The 22,291-nt window shown below is 42.2% G+C and overlaps 1 protein-coding gene across 2 annotated transcripts in view; it reads right to left on the bottom strand.

Annotated features, from left to right (window-relative positions):
* Nucleotides 1-22,291, bottom strand: part of MKLN1 (muskelin 1) — a 94,461-nt gene that overhangs the window by 49,853 nt on the left and 22,317 nt on the right. Inside the window, exons 4-8 of one of the 2 annotated variants that reach the window (XM_080577367.1) lie at nt 21,199-21,287; nt 15,479-15,588; nt 11,429-11,621; nt 3,920-3,997; nt 2,647-2,712 (exon numbers count right to left, since the gene is read on the bottom strand). In XM_080577367.1, coding sequence (XP_080433493.1) covers nt 2,647-2,712; nt 3,920-3,997; nt 11,429-11,621; nt 15,479-15,588; nt 21,199-21,287 — 536 coding nt within the window. Of the gene's footprint in view, nt 1-2,646; nt 2,713-3,919; nt 3,998-11,428; nt 11,625-15,478; nt 15,589-21,198; nt 21,288-22,291 lie in introns of those variants that run through there. The other variant, XM_080577368.1, reaches the window with a different exon arrangement.

Below are 22,291 nucleotides of genomic sequence, written 5' to 3' on the forward strand. Positions count from 1 at the left end.
CAACTTCCTAATTCCGCCACCCAGGGTCATTCCAGTCTGAGCGCTAATGCAAACAAAAGCCTGGAAAAAATTGTGAGAATTAACGATTACCACATTTTTGACATGGGACAATAACAAGCTGCAGTCGCAGTTCCGCATCCGAAAATGCCTGTGCCCTCGTTTCCATATGCTACGGAGGTTTTTCAAAGCACAAAGAACACTGTGCTTATTCCAAGACAGCTGCAGCAAGTATTAAGTGCGTGAACATCAGACAGAAGGGAGCTACACCACCACGAGTCACCGTTTGCCAGCAGAGATGCCGTAACTGCTCTTTTAGTTGCTTTCAGCCTCCCCTAACTGGAAGATAAGACATGCTAAAAGGCACTTTAGGCGAAGTTCACTTATTTTCTGCCTGAAACTTAGAGCATAAACAAGAGTTCACGGTGACTCAACTGGCTATCAGTAACTCGAGATGTAACTCGACTACTTACAAGCCCATATCCCTATCCTGACACTAACACGTGCATCCAGCAGGCTCGGTACTATACAAAACTTAATAAAAATAAACGTTTGTTATTGTAATCAGTAGCAACTGGCTAATATCTCCTTGAGGTTAATCAAAAAGCAGAACCTTCTGCAGTTATATCCAGAGCTACAGCAGGGCTTGACATTGGAGATTAAAGTTTGCTTCCCAAGCTTGTTCTATGTGATATGAAACATCAGAACCTCCTTATGAGTCTGATTTTGTTAAGTTTGCTTCCAAAAGATTAAAGTTGAGGAAAGCAGTCATTTTTGAAAGGACTTCCCCAACCTAATGAGGAATGCAAAGTGAACTACTCCTTCACCTCCCAAAAACCTCAGAATACAGCTCAACAAGCATGTGGGTAAGGAAGGGACGATGTCTTTGAGTGTGCTGCTGCTCCTTTTTCCATCAATACTAGATTTGCTCAAGACTGGCCAGGGAGACCAGCTCCAGTCTGCAAAACACATCCTGACATAGCTGGCCAAATTCCCACAGTCTCGTTAAACGCTACCTACGTTCAAAAGGAAAACTCAAGCAGTCAGCAGCAGCTGGGTTTAAGAATACACACAGCACCAAGAACTTCCCCTGGCCTGTCCGTAAGCTGAATTACATGGCAAACCTTTTAATTTCAATAACGTATGAGCTTCTACAAGCCTCAATGGGCCTGGAAGCAAAACTAAGGGCAACCTCCCAAATATCCCACTGCGAAACTATCTGAAGGAAGGTATTCTGCCCCCACTGGAGAGAGCTGCAGCAGGAGAGGACTGAAATCCAGTTCTCGTGCACTGGGACTCCTTCTGCACATGCTCTCCAGCCAGTTTTAAGTCAAAAAAAAAATCAATTATCCATGTTTTTTACTGCCTTATGACAGCAGAGTGAAAATCTAAGTCTAAAGCAGAGATGATATGCTTGCTAAGACTTAAACCAATATGAAATGAAGGCTCACACTACCACAGCTTTCTTTCTTTCAGCAGGTCTAAAGGACTGCCTGCCCCTTGCCAAGTTCACATGCCTCGTCTTACTTCGGCACGCCTGTCAAACAGCCGCTGCTACTTATTCACCAGGACCACTAGGGAGCGTTCACAGCTTCTTTTGCAGGCAAACACCAGCAATCCTCCAGCAGCATTTTATTCTAATGAATCTCTTCCACCGAAAAAAAAGTTTGCTTTCATATACAAAACAACTCGAATGCTTTCTCTAGCCCGGCAACTACATCCTGAGTAAAAGCCAAAGACTGCAGCTACTGCTGCATTTTTGCTTGTTCACTATGACTTAGCAAATTACTCCTGAAGGTACTGTTCTGTCACATGCTTCAGTCCCTTTCCATATGACCACAACAGATACGGCCACAGTAGTGCTTGTGCCAACTCCCCCAATGACACCTCTTTGCTACTGATGACCCTGATCTTATTTCTCCTTACCTAAGGAAACTTGTATTACTCGTACAAATCCTCTGCTTAGAAAAGATGCAAGCAGGGATGCATAATTGAAAGGTTACTTTAGTAAAGAATAACGTACCCCAAAATATGATTAAATAAAAGCAAGACAAAGCTATGGAAAATTATGGAATATAATATCAGCAGAATTGTTACCCATATCCCCCTTTCTTCTCTTTGTGGGCTCTTTGAAACAGAGGCTGAACCATTCTTTAAACCGCTATAGAAAGCATTGCCATAAAAAGCATCAAATAATATCTATTTAAATGGAGTTTCTTGTACAAAAATAGCGGAAGGTAGAAGCCACTCTAACCAAAACAGAATGAATGTTTCAACACATCAGTTCTATTGCTTGAGTGCTATTCCAAAGCACACAATATGTAATAGATAAGGGAAATAATCATCCCTGATTTCTTTTCTCTTGTCTAAGCATCTGCTCAAAAAGGAGAGGAAGAACAACAAAAATTAAAACCAATTGTTCTTGGTTTCTTAGTTAAACAGGCCTAAAGGAGAACGAGCAGGGAGAAGTGGGTGGGAAAAGCAGCTGGAGTAGAAAAGAAAGCACAGTATTTAATGTAACTATTAAAAAGTGCAATTTCACCTCAGAAATTTAAATTAAGACATTCCCTGAAGAACACATTTGCACACTTATCTGAAAAATATCTCATTAAGTAATTAAGTCGGTTAAGAAACCCAGCAACTACTCACCGGTCTGAACATCTATAACCATCTGATGGCCTCCTCTCATCCCTGGTCGGCTGTCTTCCCCATCACCTTGTAAAAAAAAAAAAAAAAAAAAGGATGGAGAGAGTGTTGGTCCATAATAAGACTCTAAATGAAAAATATACAGCTTAATATATAATAACTTCAGTACTATAAAAAAGCAGAGCAATTTAACAACTTGCCATTCTTTAAGCATTAACAAAGTTTTCTCCAGGTAATATTCTTCCGTGCAATATAAATATATACAGTTTGGCATATATTAGAGAGCGCTACATTGAATACAGTGCCCTACTGCAATTCTGCGAGCCTTGCATAGGAGCTCGGGAGCTCCTGAAGCATGCAGGTCCCCACAAATGAGGTCTGAGCTCTCTCTGAAGCTCTCCAGTGCTGGGGACACAGAATCTTTTGCTCCCCTTTCTTCTCTCACCCAAAGCCACCTGAAGGCAGACGAGTGAGAACAGATACTCAAATGACACGGCCCCGTACCCAAGGGATAGAAGCAAAGAGCTAATGGTACGGATACAGAAGAGTTGTTAGCTTTGCACCAATTATTTATTCTCACATAAGGGAATTCCAACCGTCCAATTAAAGCAGCTTCCCAAGCACTTCAGATTTCTTAAACATTCAGGACAGGCATCACCCCTGGGAAGCAACATTAGAAAGACAACCGGCATTCTGCTGGAAGAGAAATCTACTTGGTCTCATAGATAACCCTTCCCAAGAGGTTTGGGTATGGGCCTCCACGTTTGGTGACTGTCACTTCGAATACTAAGGTTGATATATGACAGTGATTTTTGTACTTTGTAGTCAAGGTTGCTGTTACGAGACTTTTCAAGGCAGAGAACACCAGAGATAAACCTGAACTGCAGAATTTACTGCACAATAGGCAAAGATTTCAAAAGATGTCTCAAATTTAAAATACTCCATGTTAAGATAAAGCATTTATTTACCACTCTTAGCTGTATGTTGCCCTTTAAGATGACTCCATGCATTAAATCCTGCCACACAGCTAACTGTTCTTATGCTTAACCTACATTCTGAGTTTCGTTTTTGAACCGATTAGCTATCCTTAAAGTTACAGCTAGTGTTCCTGTTGCGTTCCTTGCTCAGCCTGAGTCCAGGCTGCATTTCACCGACTTTATAAATGGCAATTTTTCCCCTGAACAGCTGTCCGACAGGAGGCTTTCTTGCTCTGTATCCAAAAAGGAACACGACAGAACTAGCAGTATGAAGGTTATATCTTAAGAAATATCCTTACCTTTGGTGCTTTTGGGGATAATCTGCCCCCAGCGAGGTTTGTATTCCTGTTGACTGATATACTGATTGAATAAACCATCTGCAAAACAAAATTTCTGCTGTATAAAACATTCATACTTCCATTATAGAAAAAAAATCGCTTTTAAAGCAGGTTATTTCAGCCATACTCAATCCAGTATGCTTCTCCAGTCTTCATTTTAAATAAATTCTCTATAGACATCATTTAGTTTGTTAAACTCAATAATGAACTAAATGTGTAAGCACTATAATAAAAAGAATACATATTACTAGATCAATCAAGAATTACCCTGTTTGCCTGTCAGGTGATGCCAATTATCCATAAATCTCCAGTGTGGTGTATTTAATTCAGATTAGAATCCCACCCCCACACTTAAGGGAAAGAGAAGTTGCCAGTGCACGTAAAATTCAACCTTTTTAGTACACGTTAAGTTGAAACTAGGTGAGGCACTATCCCTGGAGCTTCATCCAAGAAGAAAAGGGAAGAAAAGCAGATTGTTTAAATGCTACAACACGGGACAACCAAGCAGTGGATGAAAAACAAAATATTAGTTTACATTCTTTTCAGAGACTTAAGCAATTAAACCGAAGCAACATTAGGTCACTGGCCAGATATGCCAACTGCAGCATTTATGTAAGAAGCATTAATTGCAGCACTCTATCCACGTTCCCCATGTGCCTTCCTCTCCCTCTGTACACCTACCACACATTTTTTTCCAGCATCCCGAGGTCAGTTCTTAATTCTGATCTGTGTATGTCATCAGTCTACTACAGAAATGTTTAATTTTTCGAAGAGGGGATACACAACACCCACGTTCTCCAGGACTGCCCTTCAGTCTGGAAAGAGCTTAGCAGGAGTTTGGGGAACCTGTTGGTATCAGCCTTGAGATGACTCCAGTAAGACAGACTTCCTAACTTTCTGCACGTATAACAAACTGTTAGACTCCTAACGGCCAGTCCCTCGATCGCAGCTTTCCTCGAGCAGTCGCTTGCCTATATCCCACCGTATCAAGACACGAGCTCTTTATAAATGCACTATAAACACTTGCCATACAGTACCCAAAAAAAAAAAAAAAAAAAAGAGTGACTTCAGACAGCCAGTTTTACACCGGTATGCTACGGTAACTAACACAGGCAAGTTCGGGACTCCAATGACAGATTTGCACAGCTTTGTAGTAAAACAGCACATTGCACATCGGCTGCTCGCTCAGATGTAGGATGGGTTCAGAAGCCCTAAAGCACGTAATACCTAAGAGATTCGCAATTCAGCAGGATGGGACCCAGCAAATTAGCTCAGGAATCACTTGTACATTCCACAAAAAAAGAATCACAGAATCACACAATTCTGTGGTTCTGTGAAGAAATGGAAAATGAAGAAAGGAAAAATGAAATTATTTAGTTGTATATGATAGGTATCAGTTCTTCCAACCCCAGTAATTGTGGCTTGAGGTAAGAATGGAACAGATCATGAATGCCTCCATTTATTTACACAAAATCCCTTGGTAAGCACACAGATGAAGAAAGAAAATTCCTTAGTGCACTCGTACCTATTTATTTACAAAAAGGTAAGAATCTTTTCCAAGCATGACTCAACATTCAGAGAATGTTTTAAAGCATTTCCTGCTATCCTGTAGTTTGTCATGATGGTTATTCATGATGGTTATAGGTGTTTGGGTCCCTGCCCGTGGCGGGGTTGTGGAATTGGACGATTTTTAAGGTCCCTTCTATTCTATGATTCTATGACTGAAATCCAGGTTTTAATTAAAACCCAAGCCAGCAAGGATTTCCTGGGAGAAGATGAATACTCTATTTAAAGACCATCTACTAGCAAAGTAAAGGCACTCAGGAGCTCCTGAAAGGTATTGAATTCGGTCTCAAAATACAAAAGTGCTTTCAACTTTCATCAACTCAGCTCTGCAAGTTGTTCAGATCCAATACGCTGTGAAAGCAGGGCAGATTTACTTTCACCTGTCTTACAGCCAAAAACAGCAGCTCTCTCCTAGCATTAGGTAATTGAGGAAAGCCAAAAGTTTGCTCAGCATATGTAGAAGGGCTTGTTTTGCTTTTAAGACTAGGGCTCTTACTCCAACTTCTTCAGGACTTGCAAAGCTGGGACAGGACTTGAGAGGCTTGAAACTTGAGGTTTCATGAGTTCTGATTCACGAGAGCCAACTTCCAACAGAACAAATGTATGCACTGTAAGAAACCCCATACTGACTCAGATTTTTCTAGCCACAAACCTAGATAGAAATTCAGCCTTTTGGTTATCATTAGCGTTGGGTCTTCAAGACAGAACGCAAGGCTGTAATCATCCCCACGGCAGCCAATGGATAATTGGACATAAATAGCTCAAGAGGATGAATTACACCACACAGGATCCGAAAGGGTGATTTAACCTCTCTCCCATGCTCAACACCCACAGGCTGCACTTGTCAAGATATGACACTTCTCCCCTACTGTGCCTTCAGCCTCTTTTAATAATGCTTCTTGTCTTCCATGGGACGTTGGTTTGGAAACACTCCAGCTTGCTTCCCAGAAATGTTTCTTTCTGCTGGGAGCAGTTCCACGTTCATTCCACTTGCACCGCAAACCAGAGGCAGCTTGTTTTGGAAGCTGAATCACCACCTGTCCAACACCACAGGGAAAAAAAAAGGAGGATTTCTAGGTGGACTTTGTGTCTGATGCCAGACCTGTTCGAGTGCACTCCTTCTGTTTCTTGCCAGGATAGCAGTGCTGACCAAAAAGTCTCCAAAGCTTCTGCAAGGCACTGAAGATCAGAACTAGGCCTGCTCATGTCTGTCAGCTGTTTCCAATGAATCGGTAGTTTAAAATAAATTTCAAGTCCACTGTAGAAAACGTGGTAAGCTCCGGTCTTTAAAGGAAGTTACTTCCTTAGCCTCTGAGGTCTCTCATTTCAATGTCCATGTTTACTCTGTAAAATTGCAGCCAGACAGAACTTTTATTTTGTACTATTTTCAAACACTTCGCACCAAGTTGTGACGCATTTTGCTTGTAACAACACGAAGTTCACAATAGTTAGGGCCTAGTAAATTCCACCTCCCTGATAAACGAAGGTTTTATTTTGTCAGCCAATTACACGTTACCTAGAAAGGAACAAAGCAAACATCGCAGACAAAAATATTTGACTTGGTGAAGCTGATCTAGAACAGGTAAAAGTTGTATTAGGTTTCACTTCAGACAACACACGCCTCTAGAGAGGGTTACTGAATTCTCTTCACTTTACGGCTAATGGCATGAAAAACTTCAGAGTAACATTTAGCCCACGACTTCTGGGTTTGGTGTTTTCTGTTTATTTGTTTTGTTGATGCTTCCAAACAAAATCTGAAGCAGAAAACAAAGAGGATGCCAGGTGAGAGTCTAGCCTCTAGGTAACTTCCACAAGACGTGGGCTTCGGATCCCTAGCAAGCTTCTCCCCTCCAGTACGATAAAGCAGCAAACCAGCATCTATACTTTCTCAGACGTGAATCCAAAAGTATTTGAAGGTAAAATTAAAGTGTCAATGTCAACAGCTTCCAGGAGAATACAGCTGTTCCCGTTCATCCCAAGTCTGGGGAGACATTTGAGCCTGCAGGCTGTACCTCACGTCTCCTGGTTCATCGCTCTATCTGTTGAGAAGTCAGCCCCATACACATCTCTCATGTGGACATGAGAACTGCCAGAAAGAATACCTCGGTCCCTGGAATACTAATAGGCAGCAAACCTAGCCGATCCTCAATCCATTTCAGGCAGCTTTCTGTGTTTACAGTAGTTGCAAACAGTCCACCAAGTAATTTGCACGCCTCATGCTCTCTGTAGGAATATTAAGCAGATTTTTTTTCCTTCAATAATATAGGCTGCTTGAAAGCTATAGGAATGAATCCAAATTTTAAGCATTTGAACCAAGTCTGTGAACCAGCTGAGGTTTAGGGAACCTTTTTATTTTTGAGAGGAAGTCAGGCAGCTGCCAGAGTTTCCATTTGCCCATTTTCTAAGTGTAATGCACAAGTCAAAAGAATCTGCGGGAAAAGTGTGGCTGCCTGCCACTGAGCTCTCAAAAGAAATCATCTGGTGACGTGAGGTGGAAGACAGCGTTCATCATTAGCAATGCAAAAGAACAAGAGTTTAGCTCTGCTAGCACTAATTCTTGACCACCTACACTTTTTCTACATGACTAAGCCTATGGAAATAGCCTGCAAGAGATGCATCACTTCTCACTTCTTAAATACCTACCACAGCAAATATCAGCCTCTACGATCGGGATTTTAGACTGCACCGAGCAAGCGGCACCTCCGTCAACCTCACGGCACTGCTGTTTGTTCCTTTAAGGCTACGAGCTCTCAGAACACCGGGAGGTCAGGAGTTCACATATTCATGTCCAGCCTGTTACAGAACAGTTTGCTCTTCGAACCATTTCAGGGATAATTTAAGGATCTGTGTACCTCAATTAACTCTACACTTGAACTCCACTGCACTCGCCATACGCAGGACTAAAGTTAACCTGCTTTTATTTGAGAGAACACCGCACCGGAGAGGAGTTCAGCCATAAGAACACCCCACAACCTCCAGATTCAGCTGCAAGCTCCTGAGATTTCACAACAAAGCTGCTAAAAAAAAAAAAAAAAAAAAGGCAAAACGCTGGGTGCAGACGAGGTTCTTTCAAACTGAAGAGCTTCAGAGATGTGCAGGACGGAGCAAGGACAGGTAACCATGGAGGGCCACAGGGAGCAGATGGCAGCGATGCTGTAGGAGAAAGAGCTGAAAGACTGATAACATCTATTCCCATCCTACCAAAAAGAAGAAGGACCCAGCTGTTAGGTACCAAATACATCCAGTTACTTGACTTAAAGTCATTTAAAGTCATCTGGTACAACTCTGGACAAACTCTTTCAGCCGCAGTTTCAGGTTTTTTTGTGGCAAACAGAGGGGTTTTCCTACCCCTCTCCCCCATCCTAGCTGGATCAGCTCCCTGACCTGGTTCGCCACGTGGCAGCACGAGCACCAGTGCCAGGGGACACGCTGTCCCGAGCAGGGGCTGGATTGACCCAGTTAGGCAAAGTTCTGTCAGCTTACAGCATAAACGGGATGCAGCCTCGGTGTCTCGGGATAGATAGCACTTCTCTCCAAAGGGTGCTTGCTAGGAGGTGATAGAGCTTTAAATGGGTACAAAAGCTGAAGACAGCAAAAAGAATCGCAAAAGGATGAGGGAAGGAAGGTTAATGTATTCAAAGTCAAGCTAAATCATTAAGGATAAACAACAGAGCAATGGGAGATGCACACACTGACATTTAACTTCAGCCAGCCCGGTGCTAGATTAAAAGAAAGCAATATAAATATGCCTGTGCATATTATTCTGTCGCTCAAAAACAGTGAGGAAACTTAACCGTGCTACTTGAAGACTCTCCTACTAAGTTATCCACAGCCTGTTACCAAAAACACTTGCTTCTGTACTTGCTGGGACAAAAAAAGGACTGACAAAACAAACTACAGCATTTCTCTAGGTTGCTTAAGAGATGCAGAGCTCTCCAACCTCCAAAAAGGGACATGATTACAGGAACCAGGATTATTCACATCAAATCTGACAAGGAGAAAGTGTCCATCTGCCAGCCAGTGCAACACAAGACAGACTCTTCTACCAGGCACGTCTACTGCCAGTACTTCCACACCTGGAAAAGCTGAGCACTGCAGACAGCAACCCCGCTCTCAACGAACCAGGGAGACACAGAAGCACCACCTCCATGCAAGCCCTAGGGGAAAACTGCTGGAGGGAATAAATGCAGTATGCTATGTATTCGGTAGTGAAAGAAATTAACATCTGACAGACAGCACAGAAAACAAAGCCACAAACATTCGATTCATTAGTGCCCGTGGAAAAAAAGAAGTCAATTTTTGAGGGACCTAATTCAGCACATTCTAGATCTCTAGTGAAATTCCATTCAAGAAATAGTTTCTACTACAGCCTGCGATGAAGTGGAAAGAGGACGGCCTCTAGGCACTGATGAGATTAAGCCGCCAAGGCAGCAGACTGATGCGTTGGCAAAACCATCCCCGTTAGCATATAGCACCCCTCTGGCTCTCAGCAGATCCTGCCTCAATTCGGTGGGCTCATCGGCTGCCCCTGACGCTCGTGTGCCTAACAAAACAGCAGCCAGCCGCAGCTCCCTGCTGATTTCTCCTCCTACAACCCTAGCGTGCCCTTAGACTCGGGAGAAAACTGCTGGTTGCAAAATGCCCCTGCATTGCAGGAAGCTGTTTATGCTCCCTTCCCAGCCAACAACACTACATAGTCTCAGGAGGGCAAGCAGCACTCAGAAGGACGAGGACGAACGCAGTCTCAATGCTTGCAGCTGCTCAGCGAGCTCAGCACAGGGCAGAGCTGAGCTGTTTTGCTTCTACGGTTGAGAAACCTTGAGCCAAAACTCACAGAAAGTCACTAGCTGAAGTTTTTGACAACCTGTTGCAAGAAACTCCTTAACACCATGCTCCATTGAACGGCTTCCTCGCGAAAAGATTGTGGTTTTCATGCAAGACAGACCTTGATTTTAAAGCTATCATTTCTATCACATCTCAAGAACCGCTTGCAATTTCAGTGGTACAAAACGCACTGAGGTAGCCAGGCAGGCATACTGCCATCTATCCAAGAGAGATTCCGAAATGATTGATTAACCTGGAATTTAAAAAGAAAAACACAGAACAAACCTCTGGTGCCAGACACCCATTAAATTAGTGCACTAAGTCCATAAGTCCGTAGGCACAAGGATCTCTCATGCCAGCACAGATTTCCCAGGAATAGCAATTGCACGTCATCAAAAAGCTCAACACCCGCAGGCATGAGGACCTCTGTTTATCCAGCTGCAATCCAAATGCTGCACTGGCCTTTGGAGACACCTCACCGCAGTAGCTCAATTCGTGCATCCCGTTCCATCAACGGAAAGTAAATCTCACCCATCTTAGGCGTTGAAAGCCGTTTACACGCAGTGCTTCTGAGATGAAAGGTTCCAAGTAAAAAAATTAATAGTAAACCAGTAAGCGAAGTCAGCCTCTTCCGCTCACCATGACTCCTAAACTCTCCTCCAGGGAGCATTGTCCCCATAGACAGAGTTCTCAAATACAAGTTCTGCTGAAATTCCAACCAGGTGGAAAGCCCTGACTACAGATCACGATGCGGATCATTGCTGAGAACACTTTTCTGATAGCTATACCCACCTTCAGCTTGCCAGCCACTTGCATGCAGAACCTATCTTCACCCATTAAGTGCACCACGTTGCCATTTCAAGGGGAAAGAGAGGTTCAAAAGTAACAGAGAGAAGTGATTCCATAATTTTTAGCCTACATCATGCACATACAAGTCCAGAAGTGGATAGGACACCACACGCTAAATATGAATAGAACATGGACTAGACAATCCCACTGCTGTGTACGTTAACATTTAAAGCAGTAACATTTTAATGCCTTTTTTTAATTAATATACCCGACTGCCTCCGCTTCCCTTACCATTCACAGCTTTTTCTATCAGTTCTTCACAAGCATCGAAGTCTCCCTTCAACACCAGCTTGTCATGCAGGTCTGTCAACATGGGGTGCTCCAGAGCAATCTTGGTTTTCTTCTGCAGCGACTCAAAAGCTTCGGTGTAGTTGTGCTGACGGAAATGCTTTAGGCAAAGGCGAATGGCTTCCTGTTCACGGTACTACTGGAACACAAGAAAACCTATGAGACATGTAGATTTGCCTTTTACTGGCACTGCTGGGGACTACCTGTGAACCTGTCTGGAGGCAGAACAGGCTCTTGCACACTGCACATAAATTGTGCGTGAGCTTACAGAGGAACTGAGCTTACAGAGGAACGCTATGTGAAAGGCATTAGAAGCTGTGCAGACATTTGCTTTCCAACAGCACAGAAATTATACAGCTTCATGCCATCCAGTTTAATAGGCACACAAGAGGAGGCTGCCCAGCGTCCCGGATCTCTGAAGCAACCATTATCTCCCCCCCCATCCGCCCGGTCCTGCTGTTTGAGGCCTCCATGACACAGAGCAGGAAAAAGCCTTCGCTATCAGCGTTACATAATTTGATTGTATGGCTCTTATGTAACAAAATAATTTAGAAGAGTAAGTAGGTCACAGCTTTTCTGGAAGCAGACGAAAAAAACCACTGGAATAGAAATACTCGCGGTGACCGCTGCTCCTGCCATGGAACAGCAGAACGTATGGCTGGCCACAAAGCTCGTGAGGGTTTCGAATCCGTGACAGCAAGTATTTACACGAGGCCAAAATTTTACCTTCAAAATAGTTCCACAGGCCTTAAAGCAGAGCCCCTGCTGCTTTCATGCTACGGATCAGCCAAAGCTGTTCATTTCCCACTCGATTGGGGGAACGAGGCTAGATGGCTAGAAAAACCCTCGCTAGATCAAAAATCAATGTACGGAAATAGGAGAAAATAGTAAATTTTGTTTAAGAGCTACAGCTTGTGCAGTTAACCTACCAAATCCCCCACTGCATATTCAAAGCTGCCAACAATATGCATAAGCAACAGATTTTTATGGTAAGCAGCTCAGACCTTCAGAGCCACTTCTTTTATGCAGACCCTTCAAACCCAAGTTCCAAGGCATTAAAAAAAAATCTCAATTTCCATCTTTAACACACATCATCGAGTGCAGTCAAAAACAAATTCAACTTAAGAACCTCTAAGACCGATCAAACTACAGATAAAAGGTTTTATTCTTAAACAGAAGCCACAGCTGAAAGTTATTGTATTTAAATGAGCAGAATCCTTTGGAAACCCTAAAACTAATACCAACATTCAAAACACATTAGTGCTTCTGAAGTAATGGCTCTATAGCAAGAACCTCAAACTGAAACAGCTAAAGAGAACATGGCCATGAGCTGTATTTTTAGTTCTTAATCCATCAGTATTTCACAACTGCAAATAGCCAGAACCATGCATTTTTAGAAAATCGGTTCCCAGCCCACACGAGAAAGGCCAAGCAGACATACCAATAAAGACGCAGGACACCGACAAAGGAATAGTAAAGCTAAAACACAGCTTTACAGCACAAATAATAATAATAAAAAAAAAAGGTTTCTTGATTTTTTTTCCTCCTTTCTAAGAGATACCTAAGACACTGACTTTAAGCAAATGTTCACTTGAATGAGTCAAGGCCAAAAGCACGTTAGATTCTTTGCTGGGCCAAGGGAGCAAAAGGATAGCTGCACATCAGTAATAACCACTTCCACATGTTCAGCTCCTCTAGTTCAGCCATCAGACAAAATTGAGACTGTATATTTCCACTGAGCCTCTCATGATTGATAGATTTGGCTTCCAAAACATCAAATGACTGTTGGACGCAGGCTGGCCACTTGATGTAATGTAGAAGTTTGCATGTGATTGGCATCGCAGCAGTACTACAGAAGCTAAATGTAAAAATATTGTACGCAAATGGTGTCTAAAAAGTATATAAAAGGCTCCTTTTTACATGCTGTCATGCAGCTTTAAAGAGATGACAAACCAAAGAATGGCTTTGATCTGAATTTGTAAATAATTCCTTTGGTTAAAATCTTAATGAGAACATGAGACTAAGACATTCACACTGTCAAGCACACAGGTAGAATTAAAAATATTTCAATGCTCATTATCAAAAACAAAAATGACAGTCATCGCTAAACTGCCAAAGTCTGCTTGCTCCTCAGTAAAACTGGAGTAGGAAGGCTTTCAGGAGGCTGTCAGCTGAGCCAGGCTGTAAGAAGGCAGGAGTAGGGAGCCAACTGAGGAGCGTGCCTGCTGCTTTGTAGTCCTCATCTCCTGCACCTAATTCCTGTTCCTGGGGGGAGTGAAATATGTTGTTGGTTGAAGCTCACGCCGCAAAAAGGATGGGCAACTTCGTGTAGAACCTTCTTGTCCAAGGTCTCAGACAATAGAGAATAATTATTTGATTTCCAAAATTGTCAGGCTTCGAAGAACACGCATGGTAATACCCACACTACCTCGAAGGAACGGAAGATACCTCAAAGGAACGGAAGAAGGAGCTCAATCCTGCCTTTCCCTACGTAAGGGTCAGCACATACCCTCCGACATGGCTCTGGCAACAGTGGCCTGAGGACCGTGAGAGAAGAAAACATCGGTGACACACGCTGATCACCCAAAGCTTGGCAACTCATCCAGACAGTCATGACTAAGTCCCTGCCTCGCTGCTTTAGGGCTCGCAGCTTTAGAAGAACAATGCTGGCACCCCCTCGAAGAAGCTGTCACTGCAGACACGCTGACCGTGAAATGTGTCGATTCCATGGGTTGAGAGAACAAAACAGATGTTGACATCATCATCAAAGAAAAGAAAAAAAAGTAAAAAAAAAAAAAACATAGCTTCCTAGTTGCAGCAGCTAGTCAAAAATGCTGGAGGCACCACCATTGGGAAGCAGCAGCACAGAAAACCATCAGCAGCTTCTGTCAGCTGGGCTTTTTGGAACTGGACACTGGTAATGAGCAGGCTAATGACCACAATGTCACGTTACGATTAAAGCTGCTATTGACGGCTTCTATTGTGACTGTTAGTGCTGCTTTTAAATCCTCCACGAAGTCACTTGTGATGTTGGTACAAACATTTATGAGCCAGACAGCGGGGTAAAGAACCTTGGGGCCATGCTAACAGCTCTGATACAGTCAGCAGCCTCACAGCCACCATCAGTCTTTATCCCCTTTTTGACTTTTTCGTTCTGGAAGCAGAGAGATGCTGCTCCACCACTCAGTCGTATTCAAAAGGGAAGGATGTCTTCTCTGTAACACGCCACATGACTTGCATGAATTGTTCCAGAAGATCTAGGCATTAAAAAAACAGCACCAAACTGACTTCTCATTGTGAGAGTGCGCTTCCCGCCCACAGAACAGGCGTCTGCTGTGCTCAATTAAATACAGCTTATACAAATAATGTTTAGAGCCCTTTAAACTCGCTATCCATCAAAGTGACAAATGGCATAAATCATCTCATCTCAGTCCAGCGGCGTCAGCTTTCCTCCGTTTCAGGATTTTCAAGAAAAAGACAGTAAGAGGTAAACATCAGATGTGCAAAGATCTGCAACAGGTTAAGACGCTGAAGTGGGTTTTCTTTAAACAACCTCATCCCCTGTTGCATAAAAGCTGCATATATAAACCAGAAGCCTCTAGACTTTCATACACAGCTCTGTAGAAGGACTAGTATGGTAATAAATGACTATTTAAAAGGCAACAAGAGGGAGAAATGGGATCTTTAATATTTATTTCCCTTCCACGACAAATTATTTTAATAACATTGTCCCCTTTTGACTCCACGTTCCTTCGAGTTTTCCTTGCAACATCTACCTAGCAGGTTTTTGTTTGTTTCTTTTACAGAACCTACAGACACAAGGCTCAGAGTCCAAGCCAGCCATGAGGTTTGAGCTTTAACTACGCGTGTTTGTTGTTTCAATAGCAGATATTCAAGGAATGAAAAGGTCACATAATTCCAGGCCGAGAAGTTTCACAAGATTCTGAGACGACAAATCCTCAAGCAAACAGGCACCTAAAATGCAGGGCCTACCTTGCTGTACCAGTTGAGGCACGGCTGGACCACATCTGGATCATCAATGCCATTAAGTTCAACATACCAGATACTAAAATTGAAGCTAGGTCCCCAGGATAAGAGTGGAACTGGAGGAGAAAGGAAAAGGAGAAAAAGGAGGCATCAACATCAAACAAGCACTGCATTAGTCTTATCAGGCTATAAACAGTACTATTTCAACAGAAAGCTTTTGAAGGTTAAATAAGATTCAGTACTTATGACTTTACATAAGTTTAGGTTTAAGAAAGCATAGGAAAAAATCACCACGCATCACGGTAAAGCTGTCATTTAAAGCAACCTGCACTAAGCAACATTAACACAGCAGATCATGGCAAAGCAGAAGCTCGCTTTAAGCAAAAGAGCAAAAATACTATCATTTTAAACAGCTCTGAGAGGCAACAAGCTTTGACATGGATGGGAATCACGAGCATACCAGAGACAGTATTTGCTCCTCGCAGTACATTTATTTTCACATTTGTCAGCAACAATTATTTTCCCTAATGGTGAAGACAAGAAGCTTGGGTATTTTAAATTTTACAAAATTAGGAACGTCTGCAAGATGTGGAGGAGGGAAGGAGGGAAAACTGTCAGTCTCCAATTTAAAAACTGTATCTAATTTTTTTTTTTTTTTAACTCTCAAACATGTGCAGCTTTTTGGCTAATCCTGTTTCATCTGGGTATCGGACCAAACATTTAAAACACTAAGTGACCTGTGAAACACACCGCAGCCTCTCACTTAAGGCCTCTCTGTGGTAACATCCATGGTCTTGCATCGATTTATCGATTAGCCTGCAGATTAAGAGTTTGTTCTGCTTCTCAGAGCAATCGCAGCCCCCGCACTGCTTTTACGTGAGCGCTCGCTCCTTAAAACTGCAGTGAAATCAAGTGGCTTCTCTCAAACACTTTTGTTTCCTCTCTATTTGACCATAACTGATAAACAGGAAAAGATAGCATTGGAGATGAATGAGCAGTAATCAGCAGCAGCGTGGAGTCCACTACTTCCTCCCTTCCAGAGAAGCTGTTCTTCCCACGGAGAAACTGCTAGCTACCCCTCAAACCGCCACGAAACGCCATGGAGACTGCTGACTTGTTCAAATAGGGGTTTTCTGACCCACCCCCTGAGGAAATCAAAGCCAAAAGTTGTCTTAAAGCTGTTCCTGTTAAAGGTTCGGAAGTATTTACGCTTCCCCAAGATACATCCCTTATTTGCCGCAACGCGTTTGGGCACAAAGCATATTGCTCAAAAGCATGATACCCTAAATTTTAAAGGGTGTTTCTACAAACCTCTTGCTAGGGACTTGTGACGACTTCTAGGAACAGTCATCGGGAGAACAGATTTTCAGAAAAGATCTAAACAGACTCCAAATATGCGATTCTTAACTGGTTTTAAAATCAGTACGTAGGTACTTCGTATGTTAACGGCTCTCAGATCATCCCAGATAATTCCTTTCTACTCGATCCTTCAGCCTTCCAGGTGAGATGCTCTCAGAGCAGCCCCTAGTAGGTTCATCTCGGTGGAGACAGGAACTGGTAGAGAAAACCAACCGAGAAAGAGAACTGGTAGAGAAAACCAAGCCTGTCTTCCATGGGACAAAGCTAAGCAAGGTATTTTATCTCAATATCATAAAATCTTACTACTTTTAACTCCAAAAGCATCAGTTTAAAGTTTTACCAGAGAGATAGGGGAACTGATGCAATAACTGATGCATGTTTTATGTGAAAAAATGCTACAATCCTTCCACAGAGACACAAAAAGGCATCAGCAGCAACTGCACAAGCCTTTCCTCGCATTCCTTGGGAGGACAGCAAACTGCCAAACACTAGAGCTCATGGACAACCCAGGGCATCCCACCTATTAGGATGACAGACCGAAAAAATACCACAAGCGTGGGCAACCCCTTTTTTCTGTCCTCAGACCAGAACGCACAGACCAAACTGAAGTTAAATCTGGTGCTCATTCAGCCATAAAGAATCCCAATCTGTTCATCAGCTCCTTGCGCTCAAACACCGAACCAAACCACAGACCACCTCAAATGGGCTGAGGCCATCGATTTCCTGCCGGTGAACCTGAGGCCAATGTCGTGGTGTTGACTTTACTGGGTGGGAAAAAAATTCAAAAAAAAAAAAAAAAAATCAAGCTTTACCACTTTACCACCTCTTTTCAGGAAAAAAAATAAAATAAAATAAAGCAGAGGTGTCCACCTCGATTTCCTTCCAGTAGAGCCTCTGGTATAAATTCAGAAAACTTATGCCAACTTCTACCAGCTTGAATAATCAACAATTCATCAAAAATAGTGAGTTTTACATAACGATTTCTGTGGTACAGAGGTAAAAGTAGCCTAAGATGCTGGAATAAGCCTCCATGGATGCAACTCCATTCCTCTGCTCATGTCCCCCACTGGTTGTTTCTTTATTTGTCCCCCTCCAAAAAAAATAGTGGAAACCCTAACCCACAATACAGTTGTAGGGGCCGTACCTTACTCTACACACTCTTTGCTATATTGCTTTTTTTTCCTCCACAGACACACACCCTTAAGGGAGAAAGATGCTCCCATTAAAAGTGTCGAATCTGAAACCTACCGCTCCAGTATTTCTCCATTTTTTAACCAAAAAGCGACCTCAGCTTGTTTTTTTTTTTTTTGCTGCATCCGTCCTGAAATGCAAATGACTGTTCAGCCCAGCTGAACTGTCACCGCACGGTGAGAGGTGCCCAGCAGAGAGGAAAAATAATAAAAAAAAAATCAATAGCCCTTTAGCAGAAGCAAAAGGTATTTAGGTCACTTAAACAGTGTTGTGTGTGGTTTTGTTTTTTTTTTTTTTTTTTACCCACACAAGACTGATTTTAGGGGGATATTTCTCAATAATTGCAAGCTATGCCTAGGCAAGGACTGCAACCCTGTATACTACAGAAAACAGCAGAGGCACTGAACAGTGCAATCATTTCAAGCACACCTCTCAAGCTAATTTCTGTGCCCCTCATCTACAAGCTGTAGTCACACAAACAGTGCATGGAAAAATGCAGGTACAATCCAACTAATCCAACTAATATTGGAAACATCCATAAAGGAGTATTGCTTTGGTTTTTTTTTAATACAAAAAAGCTCAAAAACCTTGAAGCAGAGTTAGTAATTCCCATGCTAGTAACAAACTGGCATGAGAATTGCACTCAGTATTTCTTCAGACTCCTTCATGGCAATCACTCTTCACAACACCTTCTGCTTTCAATGACACAATAAAAAAACCTCAGCTTCGAGGGACCACAAAAGCAAACGGCCAGAAACAAAGCTCGCAGCCTTATAAAATTGTTCTTCACTATTTTGTCCAGATAAACATCTTTTCCCCTCCCAAGCTCTTTAACGAGGTGCTACGTGAAACACAAAAATTACTTGTCAAGTAGGTCAGGAGCCTGTACAACTGGGCATTTCAGTGCTGAGGAACTGAGGTTGAACTAATTAAACTGCAAGAAGTGCAAGCCTCGTCTTGACAGAGGGTGAGAGAAGCAACTTACTTCTTCTGCTTCCTACCAGCCAAACATCACGTGGGCAATGGAAGTTTTAGGAAGTTTTTCCCCCACCTCTCACAGACCTACCCGTCAAATTCCTCCTGTTTCCCCCCCCCCCAAAAAAAAAATATATTATCCTCCCTGTTGTGCTGCTAACAGCAGCGTACAGATCTGTTTATCTGCAAAATTATAAAGAAAATGCCTTATGCAAGCAGCTGCCGAACTAAACAATGCCTCCTCCAAACAGGCAAGCTTCGCTGATAACAGTAACTCGTGTGGTGTCAGCCTCTCCGAGTCCAAAAGGGCAGATTTTGGCCTCGTGCTTACTGGCAGCATTACAAGGAACACAGCACGGTATTTCAAATTTTGAGTTACTTTGGCTAGCAGCTTGGAAATTTTAACAAACTGAAAACATCTTCACGCTGCGAATCTGAAAAATAACAGAATTTCATAACATCGTTTTACAGTTGTTTCACAGTAGAAAAACACTCGCAACTTTATAAACAAAATGACACTAGGAACCAACTAGAAATTAATAGGGTTTGGTCAAAAAAGCATTTTAATTTTTCTCCTAGCACAGGAATTTCCTTCGCAGAAAATAGCTTCAAGAAATGAGAGGCAGTAGATAGAACTAAAAAGGAAAACTCAAACCATAACTGGTGAGCAAGTGACAAATATATACATATTTGTCACAAAAGAATACTTAATTTTATGTTCCTTAAGTAAGGAACCCATCCCAACAAAACGAGCCGTGTAATTTAATACCCACTCACGTCATGTCAGAGAAAAAATGCTGGTAAAATTAATCAACATTTCACTTTCCTAACAAGTTCCAACTTCATGCTACGCTTTGTAACATCTGAACATATCTGCAACACATTCTGCAGGAATACAACTTACACATCCAGAGCAGTAGCTAGGAATCTTTCCATTCAACCCTTTAGCCCTCCAGTAACTATTTGTTGTTTGTTAGCCATTAAAAAAAAATATCATGCCCCCAGAAAGCTAACACAGAAAGCTTCAGAATACATTAAAAATCGATTTAACTTCCATGACCTCAGCCTTAAACTATTCCTTTCCTCCACTTCAGGATTCCTCAAGCTAAGTGTTACAGATGCTTCCAAAAGAAGTGGCGAAAAAAAGAAAAAAAGAAAAAAAAACAACAACTAACTTCTCCACTTGCCTAAACATGGGAAACATGATGGTTTATGGCACACAAACGATTACTTGATTCCTAAACTGAAACTTCCACGAAGAGCCTCTACACAGCCACGGTCAACCAAATCTTGGCAAAGGAATTACCCAATTCTTCAAAATGCTCCTAAATTCCTCTAAGTCAACAGGATCTCATTTGATTTTTCAGCAACTACTTGCTCTACTTGCTCTTTTTTTTAAAAAAAAAAAAAAAAAAGAAGAATTAAACAGCATAAAAACAGTAATTCTTTACTGTCTCAGCAGGTAGGAAGGGGAAGATAAATCTACTCAGCTATGTAGAGATGAAAGGCTCTAAACCACTGGATTAAGCCCAACCAGCATCAATAATGGCAAGCGTAAGACGCTTATTCTCTCTAACCCACGCAAAGCAAGGAAAGAGCAGCCACCCGAGCTCCCATCACAAGTCACGGGAATTAGTAATTAGTACCCCTTCTAGCATGCTCCACCAGAGAAACTACACTGGTGGACATCACGGAGCATAATTCTTCTTTGCTCCTGGACCGCATCTTTAGCCAGAAGTGAGACTTCATGATTAGAGCAGCAAGAAGGCAAAAGGAAAGGCTTCTGCTATTGCTTTTTGTTGCAAGCGTGTTTGGAGGAAAAAAGAAGAAACTTCTTCAAACTCCAAGGTTATCAATGCTGGAAACTTTTACTAGTATTTAACTTAATGATTCTTTTTTAAAGTTCTATATAGCAAGTTATAGCAGGACAGCAAGCAGCTTCTCCAGTAATTAGTTGGCTCAACAACTGCGTTTCTGAGAAGTACAGTATTTTGCTTTCAGTCCCTAGGATTTCTATTACGAAGCTATTATTTTAGTAACAGGACTTCACTGTGTTCCAATCTAACCAACCTAAGAGATCATGAAATGGAACAGCTATTTTGGATACTTTGCCTGAGTACAATGAAGTCACAAGTGCCAAGACTGGCACAAGTATAAGAAAAGATTATTTTCTACTCAGAATGCCGAAAAAATGCATTTACCTATCTTAATGAATCGACAGGGGAACATCTGTTCATCAATTTTATGCTTCAAGGTGAATGTTTCTTTGTTATAATCATTCTTTAAGCCACTGTGGGAAAAAATAAATAAGGTTACTAAATTTTACCTTGTATTTTAGGACTAGCTAATAAATGCAATCTAGGTCATGCCTGAAATGCGATGCTTGTTTCATATTACTATAAATCATCAGTACCCATGCTGGACCAACGCCTGGACTGCTATCCACCATCTTATCTCCCTGGGAGGCAGCACTGGCTAGTGGCTTCAGGGGGAACTGACATCAGATCAATGCTGCTGGTCTGTGCCAGCGTCCCTGAGACTTCAGCAAGCAATCTGAATCACGCTTCCCTGGGTAGGATGGAGGCAGACTTATCACACTGCCAAAGCATTTTGTGATCCATTTCTGAGCAACACTTTTTAAAATATCAAATATTTGCTATAGCTTATCAAAAATCCTAGGTCCATTTCTACTGAAGATGCAGCAACAGGTCCCAAAACAAGGATTTTTATTGAACTTGTGACATTATCTATCAGTAATTACTATGTCACTAAAATCTCTTCCCCCAAAGTTCGAGCAGCAATAAAGTGAGGCTGCAAGACTGGTCTACCTAAAGAAAGGGAAGGGACAGGGAAGGCTGTGGCTAGTCTCTACACGGCTTTGAAGAATACCTGCAACAAAGAACATCCCATGTTTCCCCCCTGGCTGTTCTAACTGAGTAAAGATCATGTACCCCAGTACGTTCCTCAGAGGTGGAGCTTCCTTCTGTAGGCCTCCAAAACTAGGTCTTGCTCCCTGTTGCTCTTGTACTCCTAGATATTTAAGTATCATTTCCCTTTCTGAAACAGAAAACCCCTTAAAAGGCCCTTGAAAATTTATGTTAGCAACTACTCAGAAGCTCACGATCAGCCTCGAATAGCCAAAAGACTCCTTCATTACTCCCTACCAGTACAACTACTGGACCAAACTAAAAAAAAAAAAAGGCAAACAATGGTTTTCTATTTTCTTATCTGATTTATTTACCCATTTGAAGCAAGGCAGAGCAGCTGACCAGCCAGAGCTTTACAGCTGCAAGG

Source organism: Anser brachyrhynchus (genome assembly GCF_964034855.1).
Source record: "Anser brachyrhynchus genome assembly, chromosome: 1".
NCBI classification, from domain to species: domain Eukaryota; kingdom Metazoa; phylum Chordata; class Aves; order Anseriformes; family Anatidae; genus Anser; species Anser brachyrhynchus.